The sequence below is a fragment of the Ailuropoda melanoleuca genome, chromosome 2 (assembly GCF_002007445.2).
Source record: "Ailuropoda melanoleuca isolate Jingjing chromosome 2, ASM200744v2, whole genome shotgun sequence".
Lineage (NCBI taxonomy): Eukaryota > Metazoa > Chordata > Mammalia > Carnivora > Ursidae > Ailuropoda > Ailuropoda melanoleuca.
In genome coordinates this window covers 180,968,521-180,983,713 of record NC_048219.1, presented here as the reverse complement: position 1 = coordinate 180,983,713, position 15,193 = coordinate 180,968,521, and the positions used below count along the sequence as shown (strand labels likewise).

The 15,193-nt window shown below is 53.6% G+C and overlaps 1 protein-coding gene across 1 annotated transcript in view; it reads left to right on the top strand.

Moving 5' to 3' along the window:
• The window catches only part of CFAP65 (cilia and flagella associated protein 65), a 31,430-nt gene extending 16,237 nt beyond the window's left edge, over positions 1 to 15,193 (top strand). Inside the window, 15 exon segments of the mRNA XM_019807589.2 lie at positions 832 to 1,045; positions 1,355 to 1,483; positions 6,093 to 6,269; positions 6,574 to 6,640; positions 6,792 to 6,902; positions 8,922 to 9,113; positions 9,214 to 9,372; positions 10,503 to 10,529; positions 10,531 to 10,647; positions 11,055 to 11,168; positions 11,350 to 11,457; positions 13,278 to 13,322; positions 13,547 to 13,749; positions 14,042 to 14,170; positions 14,696 to 15,193. Of these exon segments, the coding sequence (XP_019663148.2) occupies positions 832 to 1,045; positions 1,355 to 1,483; positions 6,093 to 6,269; positions 6,574 to 6,640; positions 6,792 to 6,902; positions 8,922 to 9,113; positions 9,214 to 9,372; positions 10,503 to 10,529; positions 10,531 to 10,647; positions 11,055 to 11,168; positions 11,350 to 11,457; positions 13,278 to 13,322; positions 13,547 to 13,749; positions 14,042 to 14,170; positions 14,696 to 15,185 (2,282 nt within the window). The 3' untranslated portion in view covers positions 15,186 to 15,193.

Genomic DNA, 15,193 nt, shown 5'->3' with positions numbered 1-15,193 from the left:
TTTTTGGGGTGGCGAAAATGCTCTCAATTGGATAGTGGTGATGGTTGCACAGCTCTGAATATGTGACAAATATGAAATGTATGTGTTAAAAGGGTTAATTTTATGGTATATAAATTCTATCTCAATAAAGTCGTTAGTGAGAGTCAGTTTGAAAACAAGTAACCGACAGGGCGCCTGGGTGGCGCAGTCGTTAAGCGTCTGCCTTAGGCTCAGGGCGTGATCCTGGCGTTCTGGGATCAAGCCCCACATCAGGCTCCTCTGCTAGGAGCCTGCTTCTTCCTCTCCCACTCCCCCTGCTTGTGTTCCCTCTCTCGCTGGCTGTCTCTCTCTGTCAAGTAAATAAAAAAAAAAGAAAAAAGAAAACATGTAACCGTGGACAGTTAACACAGTGATGCATGTGGAGCGCTCAGACAATGTCTGACGCGTAGAAAGTACCAGACGAGGGGCGCCTGGGTGGCTCAGTCGTTAAGCGTCTGCCTTCGGCTCAGGGTGTGATCCTGGCGTTCTGGGATCGAGCCCCGCATCAGGCTTCTGCTGGGAGCCTGCTTCTTCCTCTCCCACTCCCCCTGCTTGTGTTCCCTCTCTCGCTGGCTGTCTCTCTCTCTCTCGGTCAAATAAATATCTAAATAAATAGATAAATCTTTAAAAAAAAAAAAAGTACCAGATGAGGCTTGGCTGTTGCTGGGAACGTCCCAGAACCCAGGAGACATCTGCCGCTCCTGACAAGGGTCCTGGACATGTGACCGGGGGTCCTACACCCTCAGCCTGCATGCTGTGCCCTGGGCAGCTGGGAGGTGAGGCCACTCCTCTCTTCCATACTCCTTGCCCCAGATAACAAGGCTGGGAAGAAGCAAGAGCTGTGTCGCGTCTTTCTAATGGCCGTGTACCCCTTACTCTCCATCTTGGATGTCTGCTCCATGGGCAGCGCCAAGGGCATCACCCGGAAACACCTGTGGCGCCTCTTCTCCCTGGACAGACTCAACAGTTACTTGGAGCGTGACCCCACCCCCTCAGAGCTCACCTACAAGGTGCCCACCCGACACAGGTGAGGTGTGCCCAGGGAAGGGGCAGGGCCTCTCTGGGGGTGTTCTTGGAGCTTTCTGCCCGCACCCCCCAGCACCAGGACCTGTCCATAGAGTGGCTCCCCATCTCCCCCCAAATTCCTGCCCATCCCTGGAGGGGCCTGGAGAAGTCAGGGATTGGCTCAAGGTCTGAGGTGCTAGCCCACCCCGGCCCCTGAGTCCCAGATTCTCCAATTCCCACCTGCAGGAAGATGATTGCCCAGCCAGCCACCCCTGGGAGAGCCCCATACTGTCCCCATCTGTCTCTGAGTCTGTTTCTCTGCTCCACACAGCACAAGCCAGATCCCCACCGTCTTCACCCCTCTGAAGCTCGACTTTAATTTCGGGGCTGCACCTATAGAGGCCCTCCCCTCGGTGGTGCTCCTGGCCCTGAAGAACGGCGGAGTGGTGCCCCTGGACTGGTATGGCGGGCTTGGAGGGGGCTGCTGAGGGGCCCGGGAGACAGGTGCCGGAGGCCGTCTCGGGCTTGGGGTAGACCTGGCTGTCTGGTGTCTATGAGAAGTGGAGCCCCTCATTGATGGGATGGGGAGGCCATCATGGGATCAGGGATCCCCCTTCAGCACACCAAACCTGTCACTGCCGGAGACACATCCATAGACTCAAGAGCGGGGGACACTGATGGAGACAGGCACGGTCATCCTAAAAGCTTCGTGAGTGTGAATTATCCTTTGGGCACCTGCTGCATGCCAGGCACTGACTTACACACCCGTTCTCCTCCAAGCCTCACATCAACCCTGAGGGAAAAAATCCTCCTCTACTCACTCTTTTCAAGATGGAGACTAAGGACTCGGCTAAGGCCGCTCAGCCGTTAGCAGGCAGAGCCCTGTTAAAGCCAGATCGGTACCGCTTAGTCAGCAGGAGTCTTCAGAGTGCGCCCGGCTACCAGGCTCTGTGCTAGGCACTGGGGTGCCCCCGACAGAGCTTCAGTCCAGGGAGGCCAGGCCTGCACAGGAGCGAGTTAAGATCTCTGGTGGGGAAGGACTGGGACAGGCGGTCACCCGGACAGTGTCAGGGAGGAAGACGTGGCTGAGCGAAGCCACGTGGCCTGCGGGAAGGCTTGAGGCTGGCCGCGGGACAGCCTGCACCCCTTCAGTCACAGGGGCCCGGGACTGGAGCCCTGCGCCTGCCTGCCAAGCATGGCCCTTCCTGTGTTTGGCTTTCTTCCCGTCGGGGCCCGAACGTGTGCCCAGTAAACATCCTGTTTCCCTGCCGGAGCTTTCTCTTATTTTTCCTCCCTGCGTCGGCCACGCGGCTTGACTTCCTAGTCAATTTCCTTTTGATGTCTTCTAACTTTTCTTGCCTAGACAGAGGTGAGAAAGAAGTGCACCCATCTGGGCCAGGCTTGGGAGAGAGAGCCAGGGGCCCAGCCTGGGAAGAAAATAAGCACGGTGGAAGGGAGTGCGGTGGGGTACTTCTGTGATCTCAGGAACCTTCCTGCCTGAGCAGAGTCTTGGGGTGTGTGGGGGCAAATCTGGGGTGGGGGCTGCCTCATCAGGGGTGCAATGGCCGCCCTTACTCTCTGGATTGTCCTGCCCTTGGCTGGGGTGGAGGCGACTGGGGAGGCAGGCTCCTTACGTGGCTCCTGTCTGAGAAGGGCCAGGACAACGAGTAGTTGAGGGCTCCTGGCTCTGATGACTTGAGGAAGCTTGGCAGGCAGGGCTGCTGGCCTGGTCGGGAAGGCCCGGGGCCCGCCTGAGCTCCAGATCCGCCGTTCACTGGGGCTACTGGAGTGGCCAGAAGCCAGGCGCTACAGGAAAAGCGGCGTTAGTCTGTCTTGGCACAGAGAAGGGTATTTTGGTGGGTTATGCATGCGAGTGTGTTTGCGTAGGAGCAAGCCAGCTCACACTCTCTGTGGAGAGAGTCCAGGTGGCTGGAAACCGAGGTGGGAGGAAACCCAGGCAAGGTGCCTGCTGAGCCGAGCCCATCCATCAGGAGATCATCTGAGGTTCAGGAAGGCAGTCCGTGCTTCTTCCAGGAGTCCAAGCACAGCGAACCTTCCTTGGAAGGCTTGACTCTCCTAGGTTTTTTGTGTTGTTGTGTTTCCTTTCAGTTTCTTAGAAGGCTATTTTTGAAAATTCTAGCTGGTCTCTGCTGAGCTCATAAAGAACAGACTGGAGGTTTTATTCCTGCCGAGACCAGTAAGAAATTGGGAGTGCAGACTTGGCCTGGAGGCAGCAGCAGGCAGGACAGAGTGAGAACCCCCAGAGGGAGGGGGAGCATCGGAGGAGATAGGAGCTAGAGCTGCCTGCCCCACTCCCTCTGGGTCTTCTCCTCTGATGCCTCTGCTCCTGGCCCAGGGAGACGAGGGACCTTACCGACATCAGATACGCTGGTTAACATCTCCTGTCCCCTCGCGCACTCATTAAGTCTTGGCTTAACGTTTACTGGGGGCTTTGAGGCCTGGCCTCCCAACCTGGCCCTCAGAATCGAGGTGCCCACAGATCCAAGCCTGGCCCTCTGCATGCTGCAGGGGTCTGGGGCAGGGTGATGTGTGCTGAAGAAAGCTGCAACTAAGCTAGACCTGCAGCTTAGGGGGAAGACAGAGAGGCTGCAAAGAACCTTCCAGACAGGGATGTCTGGGTGGCTCAGTCGGTCAAGCATCTACCTTCGGCTCAGGTCATGATCCCAGGGTCCTGAGATCAAGTCCTGAGTGGGGTTCCCTGCTCTGCGGGGAGCCCACTTCTCCTTCTGCCTGCTGCTCCCCCTGCTTGTGTGCTCTCTCTTTGGCAAATAAATACATAAAATCTAAAAAAAAAAAAAAAAAGAACCTTCCAGACAAAGGGTCTGATACGTGCACAGGTAAGAGAAAAAGGCTCAGCCTGGCTGGAGTGTTGATAGAGAGGGAGGAAGGGGTCCCGGATGTGACTTGGGAGGCAGGCAAGGGCCATGGCATGGGGACCTTGGCGTCCTTCTCCTAAGAGTTTGGACTTCTTCCTGAGGGCGTGGTAAGGAGATGTAAGCAGGGACAGGGGACAAAGACATGATCTACCTTTAAGACCTGCCACTTTGGTCTGGGATGCAGGGTGCAGGGAGAGAGATGGAGTGAGGCAGGGGAGCAGGTGAGGGGGCCCACACTAGAGGACTGGCAGGGAAAAGGGGGTCGGGGTTATTGGGAGGGGGACTGGGTGAGGGCAGCAAGGGAAACAGATGTCAAAACTATCCAGATAACCCCAAAGTAGCAAGATCTCCAGTTTTGTTGCTGATCAGTATACCCTGGATAAAATGACAAAAGCAGTTTATTCACGTGTCAAAACACACAAAGGTGATGGAAGAGAAGCAAGAAACTCCCGGCGCGTGTCCACTCTGCGGGGTGATGAGGGTCTGGAGGGAACTTCCGTCCTCAGCACTTAACAATGCGCACACACACACACGCACACACACAAGAACCCACACACACGAACTCTCACACACGAATGCACACATGCGCGCACACACACAAACACGCATGCACACGCAAATGCACATACACAAACGCGCGTGCGCACACACACACACGAGCACAACCCAAGGGTTATTCTGTTTCCCTTGAGTTTTTGTTTTACCTTAATGGCACAGTGCTGTGCACACTGCTTTCTGCTCGGCATTAGATCACTCACATTTTCACTCAGCATTATGCCAATAACATTCCCTTCAGATCAATACGGATCAATGCATGAAACTCTTAACTCTTTTTTTTTAAGATTTATTAATTATTCATTTGAGACAGAGAGCGAAAGAGAGAACACGAGCAGGGGGAGGGGCAGAGGGAGAAGCAGATTCCCTGCTGAGCAGGGAGCTGATAGGATGCGATCTGGGGCTTGATCCCAGGACCCGGAGATCATGATCTGAGCCCAAGGCAGGCGCTTAACTGACACTTAACCCACTGAGCCACCCAGGAGCCCCTTAACTCTTTCTTTGTGATACTTGCATAATATTCTGTAATATGAATGGCCCTTTAGTTATTTCATCCTGTGCTGGATGACAGTAATTGTTCCCAGTGCTTTTTTTTTTTTTTTTGCCATTCCAAAGAAAGTTGTAATAAACATCTGTGTGTGTGTGTGTGTGTGTGTGTGTGTGTGTATACACACAGGCATTTATTCCTGCAGGGTAGTTCCCCAGGAGAGGATTTCTGAGTCAAAGGGCACATGCAGTTTTTATTCGCGTAGACACTGTCAGAATTCTTACAACAAAAGGCGGCGGCCGTGCCTTCTCTCCCTGCCTATTTGAAGGTGTCTGGTCTTTCTAAACTTACCCGTATTGAGTGAAACTGTTTACCGCGTTTCTGATGTGAGACTATTTAAGACTGATTCAAGGGAGTCTGGCGTTGTGATTTCCTCAACTCTGTGTTGAGCATTTCCCCTTTTGGCTGCTCCCTGTTTGTGCCCTCTGCCCAGTGGGAGGCAAGTTCTGTGCCATGTCTCTGCCAGGGAAGGGCTCCTCCTTGTCAGATCATAACCCGGGGACCCCTCACCGCTTGTTCTGTCCACCAGCTAGAGGGCAGTATCTACTTTCCCACAACATGAGACATTTGGGAGGCCTTTATTCTATGCCCAGACTTGCTCCTGATTCGAGAACACCAGCCCTGCTGGGGCATCTGTTCTCTGCCCTATGCTCACACTGACCTAGACACCCTCCCTCTTGGCGGGGAGGGGGGCCTGGTTGGTGCGGCTGGCATTTTTAGGTGTTTCAGATGGCCCTGCCCAAGAGCTTTGTCACAAAGCCCCCCTCCCCGGAGGTTAGTGGCTAGCTAGCTCAAAGTTACCCAAATACACAGGTAGTCCCCCTCGACCCCTGTCACCCACAATGGAAGCCCCAATCTCCACTTCCCACTTTGTCACCAGGGACCTGCTGCCATTCCTGGGTTAGGGTTTGGGGCCGTTATGAAGTGAGACCCCACTCTGGCTGTGTTTGCTCAGCCATGCGTGGGGCAGCAGCCAAATCGGGGTAGGGAGCGGGGGAGGCCGCCGTCCACCCGCCTGCAGCTCAGAGCTCCCGCCTCTCTGTTCTAAGAGGCTTGCACCCTTCTTCCAGGGCCTTCCTCTTTCCAAGTGACCAGCAGATTGACCTGGAGCTGTGGGCACAGCCAGCAGAGTTTGACTCCACTGAGCTGCACCAAATGCGCGTGCAGGACAACTGCGTATTCTCCATCAGCCCCAAGGCTGGGAGCCTGAGTCCTGGGCAAGAGCAGGTGGTGGAACTCAAATACAGGTGCTCCTCCCACTGCCTGTCCTACACTTCCGGTTCCGGAGACCCACCCCTCCACTATTTCCCTGTGCTCCTGGAGGAGCCCGGCCTTGCACTCTGTGACTCCAGGGTACCCTAAGTGCCCACCGCCAGGGGAGGACCCTGTCCACCCACTTGGTGGCGAGGTTTCATTTCCCTCTTACCCCATCCCAACGCAGGGGTTTCCACATGCTCCCAAGGGCTGGCCGCCTCGAAACCACAGGCCCTTGGCTCTTCTGCTGGTATTGGGGCTCCATAACTCAGCCCAGACTCATCTCCTCCCTTCCAGTCACATGTTCGTCGGCACTGATCGCCTCCCAGTGCTCTTCAAGGTGTCCCATGGCCGGGAGATCCTGGTGAGACCCCAGACCTCATCCTGTCCTGGACACCCAAGGGAGGAGCAGGGAACCATGCTCCCCACCCTGGGGAGCTAGGGTCCAGATCTTTCTGCTGGGTGCTTCTGTTCCTCCCAGGGAAGGATGCTACTCATGGGCTTTGTATTTCCAGCTAAATTTCATAGGTGTGACAGTGAAGCTGGAGCAAAAGTACGTGCACTTCACCTCCACTAGCCACCAGTTCGTCCCTGTCCCCATTGGCGACACACTGCCCCCAAGGCAGGTCAGTGGTCTACATTGTCCTGGTTACCAAGAAGCCTAAGCATTGATCTCTGTGTATCTGCATCAGCCCTTTACAGAGTGACCAAGACCCTGCCCTCCAGAAGTCCTCACTCTAAGAAGTGGGGCTACAGGTCAAACCCTGGGTTTAGGCAACCGGGAGAGATCCCGGGTGAGATTCCTGGTGCCTGGTGCTAAGCTCTTTGCCAGGCCTCGTTCCCATGTTCCCATGCAAAAGCGAGGGGGTTCTCTTCTCTAGCATGGGATCTTTCGAACCTCTTTGACCATAAATCACACTAATATATTTTGGATAATAACCCAGTAAATACATACATACACATATACTTAAAACAAAGTATCACAAATCAATATGTACATTACTACATGCAAAGTGTTCTGATGTTTTCCATTTTTATTTTATTCTGTTCCACCTGCTAAATTGCTTTCACGACCTGCTCACTAATAGGTCTCAGCGCCAGGTTGAAAATTGCTGCTCCAGGAAGGACATTTTTCTGGAGTGTGAAAAGCTAGACTGTGAATCCTTGCGAAGCTATAGAGTTTTCTTTATTAAGTGGAGGGAACTGGGTTCCTTTGCTCTGAAAATGTACACCGGAAATCTCCCAGAGGGGGACATAGTATTTGCCCAAACATGTCATAGCTGTGAAATTTCTAACCACTTAGAAGTCCTTGTATTTCTGAGCAGAGGCCTCTGGTCATCCAGCCTAGAGCCAGAGAAATGGGCTTTCTGGACCTGAGAGGGTAGGACCCCCAGCCCCAAGCTCTGTATGCATCTCTACACCACCCTCTACCCTACTGGCTTCCTGGAAGCCTCCCCTATCCCACCGCCACGGCTGTAAGGGCCCAGGTCCTTGAAAGGGAAAGCAAAGACTCAGTGCCTCCTGGAGAGCTTTCCCGAGAGACTAGACCACTCTCCTGTGGCCCTGAACATAGACAGTGGAAAATGCCCCCTAGATCTGGAGCCTGGAGACCCCATTGTGCCTCCAACTTATCTCCACAACTGTGGCCAAGCTTCCTCTTTCATTCATAAGATGATGACAGATGGTGGCCCAGATCTGCAAGAGGGCAGTAAAAGTTAGAAGTGAATAGATTTAATTTACATTTTGGAGGCAGAATCATTGGGACTTGCTGGGGCCAGACTGGGGAAGTGGGAGAAAGGGAGAGATCGAGAGGTATTGAATTCCTAGTTTGAGCATTTACTGAAAGGAGATACACTGGAGGGTTGAAATAGGCTTTCTAGGGAAGAGTTTGGTTTTTACCAAATTTGAGATGTCTACGAGACAATCAGTGGCTGGCGAGGGGGCAGGGAGGGCTTGTGGAGCAGAAGTTGGATCCCAGGTCTGGAGCTCAGAGGTGGCCCAGACTAGAGACAGAAAGTCAGCATATTCAGGAGTGAGTGCTGGGAAAGATGAGGGGACAAGACCTGGATCCAGACGAACTGTTTGTTCTCTCTGGCTTCCATTTTCTCATCCTAAAATGAAGGATTAGACCAGAAGATCTCAGGTTTCTTCCAGGACATCCTGTGATTCCCACACTTTGGAGAGAGTCTTGGGGGACATCATAGCCTCCTTCTCCTCCCTCATCTGCCTTTAAGCAGGACTGCCTCTAAGGGCAGATGGGGAAAGTGGCAGCCTCCCGGGTGATTAGAAACGAGAGCCTAGAAGGTGCTGAAAGGTCTGGAGGGTGAGTGCACGGACACTTCCGTAAATCCCCACACTAGAGACACGAGAGTTGGTGTCCCCTTATACCTTGGCAGAGGTAAATTAAGAGCAAATAAAATAAGGATTACAGATTATCCTAAAATGTTCCAGACTGAAAATACAGTTACATACTTCTTGGATGATCAGATCATAAGGGAAGTCAGAGGTAGTTAGGGGGCTCTGGGGCTGGAAGGGTGACATCATGGAAATCAACCCGCCCTCCCATGGTGGACACAGAATCCCAGGCCGTCTGCATTGCAGCCCTGAGCCGGTGTGGAGACTTCTTTATTCCTGCCCCCCTGCAGATTTATGAGCTGTATAACGGTGGCTCGGTGCCCGTGACATACGAGATCCAGACCAACATCCTGTCGCAGGTTCAGGAAAAAAATTTCGATCACCCCATCTTCTGCTGCCTCAACCCCCAAGGGGAGATCCAGCCAGGCACAACTGCTCAGATCTTGTGGATCTTCTCACCTATTGAGGCCAAGACCTACACAGTGAGCAGCAGCCTGGCCTGATTAAGGATGGAGGTTGCCGTTGGCCTCCTCAACAAGCCTTGCTCTGAACTGTCCCTTCCCCACCCTCCTAACTTCCTAGGTGGATGTGCCCATACACATTGTGGGATGGAACTCAGCCATCATCAGCTTCCAGGGAGTGGGCTATGACCCCCATGTCATGGGGGACACAGCCCCATTCCACAACATCTCCTCTTGGGATGACAGCTCCATACATTCTAGGTTGATGGTTCCTGGACAGGTAAAGGGAAGGGAGGTAGAAAGACCCGAGGCCTAGGAGGAGCCTGAGGGCCCCGGGTGGCCAGCGCAGAGGGCAGCTGGGAAGGAAATGTGATGGAGGTGATAAGGGAGGGAGGCAGAGGTGAAGTCTGGAACTAGCCCTCATCAAGATCTAGCAGACAGCACCGGCTCCATGAGAAGCTTACCCTGCCACCTAGTGCCCATAGCTGTTCCTGCTCTGGCTATTGGGATGGGGATTTTGGAAGAGGTGGAAGGAAGCTCTCCCATTTTAGGGCTATAAAGTATTATCTTCATACAGAACAATCTCTCTCTGGACCGAGATGGATTTTGCTGTAAGATATCTAGGGTCAATAACCCCATCTTCAGTTCAAACACACCTCACTGTTGGGACGTCTGACCCATTCATTCACCTACCCATCCATCCCTCTCCTCCCATTGGCCCACATGCCCATTTACTCATCCATCCATCCATCCATCCACCCACTTCTCCATCCATCCGTCCATACAGCCACCCAGTCACCATACACCTATACGTCAACCTGTCCACCCTTCCATTCCTACTGTTTCTGGACTCTAACTGCATGATGAGCTCTATGGAGGCCCTGAGGACACGAGGAAGAGCCAAAGTCCAAGCCCTGGAGACACTCAGGGTCTGGACAGAGAGAAAGTGCCCCTTCTGTGTGGCCTCAGTCTTTCCGACCCCCTACTGTTGTGTTCCCATTGAAGATGCCAACGGCTGATCCCCCATTAATTTACAACCATCCTTCAGGGATTCAAATTATGTTGGCTTTCGTTCTGTCTTCTCTAAGCAAATTCTGATTTCTCAGCCCTTCCAAGCCTATTTTAATGGTCAAAAGCATAGGCTTTAGAGTGAGACTGTCTGGGTTTATCCCCATGATGCCTGTAAGAGACCTTCGGAAAAATTCTTCATGCTCTCTAAAGCTTAACAGCGCATCTGCAAAGTGGGGATGATGATAATACGTGTATCACAGGGCCATGGTGAGGGTCAAGTGCATGTCAACCGCCTACCATGCTGGCCGGCCTGCTGAAGGCATCAGTACCCGGGAGTAGTTGCTGTGCTTATGATTTCTTCATCTCCCAAAGTGGCTGTTGTGTTGTCTCCACCAACAGGATGTCTTCCTGTCCCAGTCTTATATTCTCCCTGGGAAACATTCCTGTGCAAAGCAAGTGCAGCCGCCTGCTGTTCCTCAACAACATCTCCAAGAATGATACAGTTGTCTTTGAGTGGCAGCTGAAGCCTCTAGACTTTGGGGAGGTGAGAGTCCCCTATTTCCGCAGAATCAGAACTGCTAGCAGGGCTCCAGGTCCACCCTATTCCACCCTATCCTATCCCATCTTGTCTCCGTCTTACCACATCCCACCCCACCCCCCTCCCCGTCCCATCCCACCCCACCCCATCCCACTAAATCCCACANCCACTCCATCCCATCCCACCCCATCTTATCCTGTCCCACCCATCTCACTCCATCTAACGCCACCCCATCCCAACCCATCCCATCCCACTGAATCCCACCCTATCCTATCCTGTCTTGTCATATCTTACCCTATCTAACCCCACCACATCCCATCCCATCCCACCCCACCTCATCCTACCCACCCCATTTCATCCCACTCTATCCCATTCCTGTGAGGCTCCAGAGACCCCTTCCCCCAAACAAACAGGTGTCTGTGAGTCCCATGACAGGGAAGGTGGCTCCTGAAGAGACAATCCCATTTGTGGTGACCCTGAAGGCCTCAGTGCATGCCAGCTTCTACAGCATGGACCTGGTATGCAAGGTAGGACCCTCACCAGTGAGAAGCTAGGATGGAGCATAGCTCCCAGTACTGGGATGTGGGTGGGCTATGAGATTCCCAGGCCTTCACAGAAAGGCAGGGGCCAGTCTCTGGAGGAGTGGGGGGTCCACAGCACACAGGTCCTCTACACCTTGGCCTTCTCTCTCCTTGTCCTGGGCTGTAGGTATACCGACAGAAACTCCTGAATCTGTACCATAAGCAGCTACAGGAGTGGAAGGATGAGGAAGCGCGGCAGGAAGTGGAGTTCACCATCACAGATAGGAAAGGGAAGGTGAGAAGGCTAGAGTGGACCTTGAACACCACAGATCTTTCTGACTGGCCTTACCAGAGGGGACAGGGCTGGTGATGTGAGGTGGTCTTACATGCAAAACTGGCCAGTCTGTCCTAGATTAGCTGGCTTTTATTAGACCAAGCATAACATCTCCCCAAGAGACTCTTCTGGACACAGAAGACTGTCTGACCATTCCCTGCCTCATGTAGCCAATGTTTAATGGCCTGCTAAGCACTGAGCACTGGGGACGGAGGGGAGACCATCACCTTCTGATGGAAGACGGTGTGGGACAGGAGTTTCGGGAGCAGGCTCTGGAGACAAGTTGCCCAGTTTTGATTCTTGGCTTTGATGATTTCTAGTTCTGGGATCTTGGTCAAGTTACTTAACATCTCAGTTCCCTCAACTATAAAATAGGGGTAATGTGACATCTGGGATTGACTTCAAGATAATCCAGGGGTGCCTGATGGCACAGTCGGGGAAGAATCTGACTCTTGATTTGGGCTCAGGTCATGATCTCAGGGTCATGGGATTGAGGTCAGACTCTGCCTTCAGCGGGGAGTCTGCCTGAGATTCTCTCTCTTCCTCTGCCGCTGCCCCGACCCCCTGCTCCCGAGAGTGCTCACTCTCTCTCTCTAATAAATATATAAATCTAGAAAGAAAGAAAGAAAGAAAGAAAGAGAAAGAAAGAAAGAAGAAAGAAAGAAAGAAAGAAAGAAAGAAAGAAAGAAAGAAAGAAAGAAAGAAAGAAAGAAAGAAAGAAAGAAAAAGATAATCCAGAGGTGGGGCACAGATGAGCCAAGACTGGCCATGAGCTGTTGGTTATTGAAGCTGGGTGGTGGGTAACGGAGGACTCTTTGTACGTTCTCTCTACTCTCCTATACATTTGAAAGTTTCCATATTAAGAAGGTTAAAAATATAAGTTTAAAAAATACTTTGAATGCAAGTAAAACAGTGCCTGCTTCACCGCGCTGTGGTGACGATTGAATGAGTTAAAGCAGGTAAAGTGCCTACAACAGAGCCTGGCTCCCAGTAAGTATGCACTAAGCCAGCTCTTCTATCTGTAGGGGAGCAGGAGGGTAAACGGGAGACAAAACAGCCCTCTCGGTCCCTCCTCCAGTGTCCCAGCCTCCCTGTGCTCATATTCTTGCACCTTGATCACCTCTGCACTCACCACACTCAGCCCCCAGGGAGGCACTGCTCCCCTTTGAAGCTCTGGCCCAACTATGAATGCAAATCATGTCCACAGGGTGTGGGAGCAGGGATTTCTGAATTAAATCTTTTTTTTTTTAAAGATTTTATTTATTTATTTGACAGAGATAGAGACAGCCAGCGAGAGAGGGAACACAAGCAGGGGGAGTGGGAGAGGAAGAAGCAGGCTCATAGCAGAGGAGCCTGATGTGGGGCTCTCCCATAACGCCAGGATCACGCCCTGAGCTGAAGGCAGACGCTTAACCGCTGTGCCACCCAGGCGCCCCTAAATTAAATCTTAATAAAGAAGAGAATTTCCTTATCTCACCCAACCGCAAAGCTGCAAGGCAGAAGGACAGGTGGCCTTGCTATAGCCTGCATATATTTGATGGCATCTCCTTTTCTGTCCTTCAGTTGGGTGATCTGATTTTCCTTGTGTGCAGGCAGTACTTCCCTAAGGAAGGTCCTGGAAGGGGGTGTGGCTGGGAGTTGGGTGAGATCAAGAGGGCAGCAGGTCCAGGCATTGGCTTCCAGCTCCCTCCCTCCACCCCGTGGGTTGGCAGGAAGGGTAAGAAGAGGGGAGTCCCTCTAGGCTTCTTGTATCCTGAGCATGGGTCTCTTTGCTTCCATAGGGAGGAGCGTATTGTAGAGCTTGTGCACCTAGGAGGAAGTACAAGGTGAGCTCAGAAGGCCCATCACCTTGGGATAGATGGAGAGGGCCTTGCTTGCTCCCAGAGATACTCCAACTGCTGGCGCAGCCTCCTAGAAGGGAGGATGGAAGCGCCAATGGATGGGGTCACACTCTGACTCGGCTCAAAAGGCCTGGTTGGGGGCTAGGGACCCATCGGTGAGGGAGCGACGTCCCCAAACCCCTGTCATCCACGTCTCCCCCTTTCCAAAGACACTGCCCCCCATCAAGAATCAGCAGCCTCTCAACCCGCCTGTCAGCTGGAACCTTAAGATCCCAAAGAAGGAAGTATTCTGGCTCTGTCCCCAGCCACCCTCGCCAGACGTGCTGTGCTTGGGCCTCACAGCCCGTGCTCATGCCACCGACTACTTCCTGGCCAACTTCTTCTCCGACTTTCCCCAGCACTTCCTGCACCGGTGAACTCTCAGGGAGGGAGGGGTCTCTGCGCCCTGGGGAACCCACCTAGACCTCCTGACCCACCCCCTTCCTGCCTTTCCAACTCCGAGCCTCTTCAGGTCCTGTCCCGACCCTGAGGTTTGGGCTTCAGTCCCCAAATGCAGTAGCACTACATTTGGGTCAAGGCGAGGGGCTGTCCCAAGCTCAACTATGTTCTTATGACTGCATGGCCACTGCCCCTGCTCGTGACCCCACCCCCAGCCTGGGCACCCCCAGTGCCCAGGCCACTCAGCATGTCATGACCTGCTCCAGGGAGCTGCCAAGGAGGAAATACCCCAAGAGGGAGTTGGAGGCTTCGGAGGAAGAATCCCCAGACAAGGGGGCCCCCGTCTCCAAGCAGGAGAAGCAGCTCCTGATTGACTGTCTCACCACCATCATTAGGTGACCCTCTGGACCTTCACCATCCCCCTCAACTCACCAGCTCATTCAGCCAGCTCTGTGTCCACCCATGGCCCCTGAGGTCCCAGCCCTTCCTTTCCTGAAAAATAGAACTTCCTCACAAGATCCTTCCACGGGGGGCCCCAGGCTCTGCAGGATGGGGCAGTTCTAATGGAGCTTGCTAGAAGAATCCTTAGGGCTGGGTCCCAAGTTCTGTCCTGTCCAGGGCTAGTAGATAAGGTCTGAGCCAGTTCACTGTCTCCCTGAGGTTCCTGTCCCTTATCTGCGTAACTCTGACCTCCTGGCTCTGCCTCTAAGAACCCACGGAGCCCAGAGCTGCCTTCCTCCAAACGAGGGGTGGCCAGGGCAACTGACTAAGGGCTGGCCTCCCCCATCAAGCTCCCATCTGTAGACATAGAAGTCAGGAACTGCCCCTTGAGGAACTCTGAAGCCAGAGCCCCACAAGGGGTGCTAAGCCCCCTCGCAAGGCCTCTCGGCAAGGACCTCCTCCTCCTCCCTGCCACACAGGGGTCTGCTAGAAGACAAGATCTTCCATGAGACCGTGGACCAAACCCTGGTGGAGGAGATGCCGTACTTCTGTCAGTTCTGGAATGAGCAGTCAGCCAAGTTCACGGCCCAGAGCAACACCCTGCACTTAGCACCAGTCCTGTCTCCGTCCTCCAGCGGCTGGGAGGCTGGCAGAGACAGGGAGTTGGAGGAGGACAAACTGCGGCTGGAGAAGAAAGAGGGGGAAGAGGAGGAGGAGAGCGAAGAGGAAGAGGAGGAGCTGGAGGAGGAAGAGGAGGAAGAGGAGGAGATGGGCGAGGAGGAGATAGGGAAGGGGGACCTGGAGGCGGAGGAGCTGGGGGAGAAGGAAGAGAAGTTGCCCTGGACGGGGACTGAGCCCACACTGCAGCCCACGTCCCAGGAGTCCCTGCAATGGCGGTGGCAGCAGCAGCTGAAGGGCATGATGAAGGAGGAGCAAGAGCAGGATGAGAAGGAGACGACCAGCCGGTGAGCCGCCGG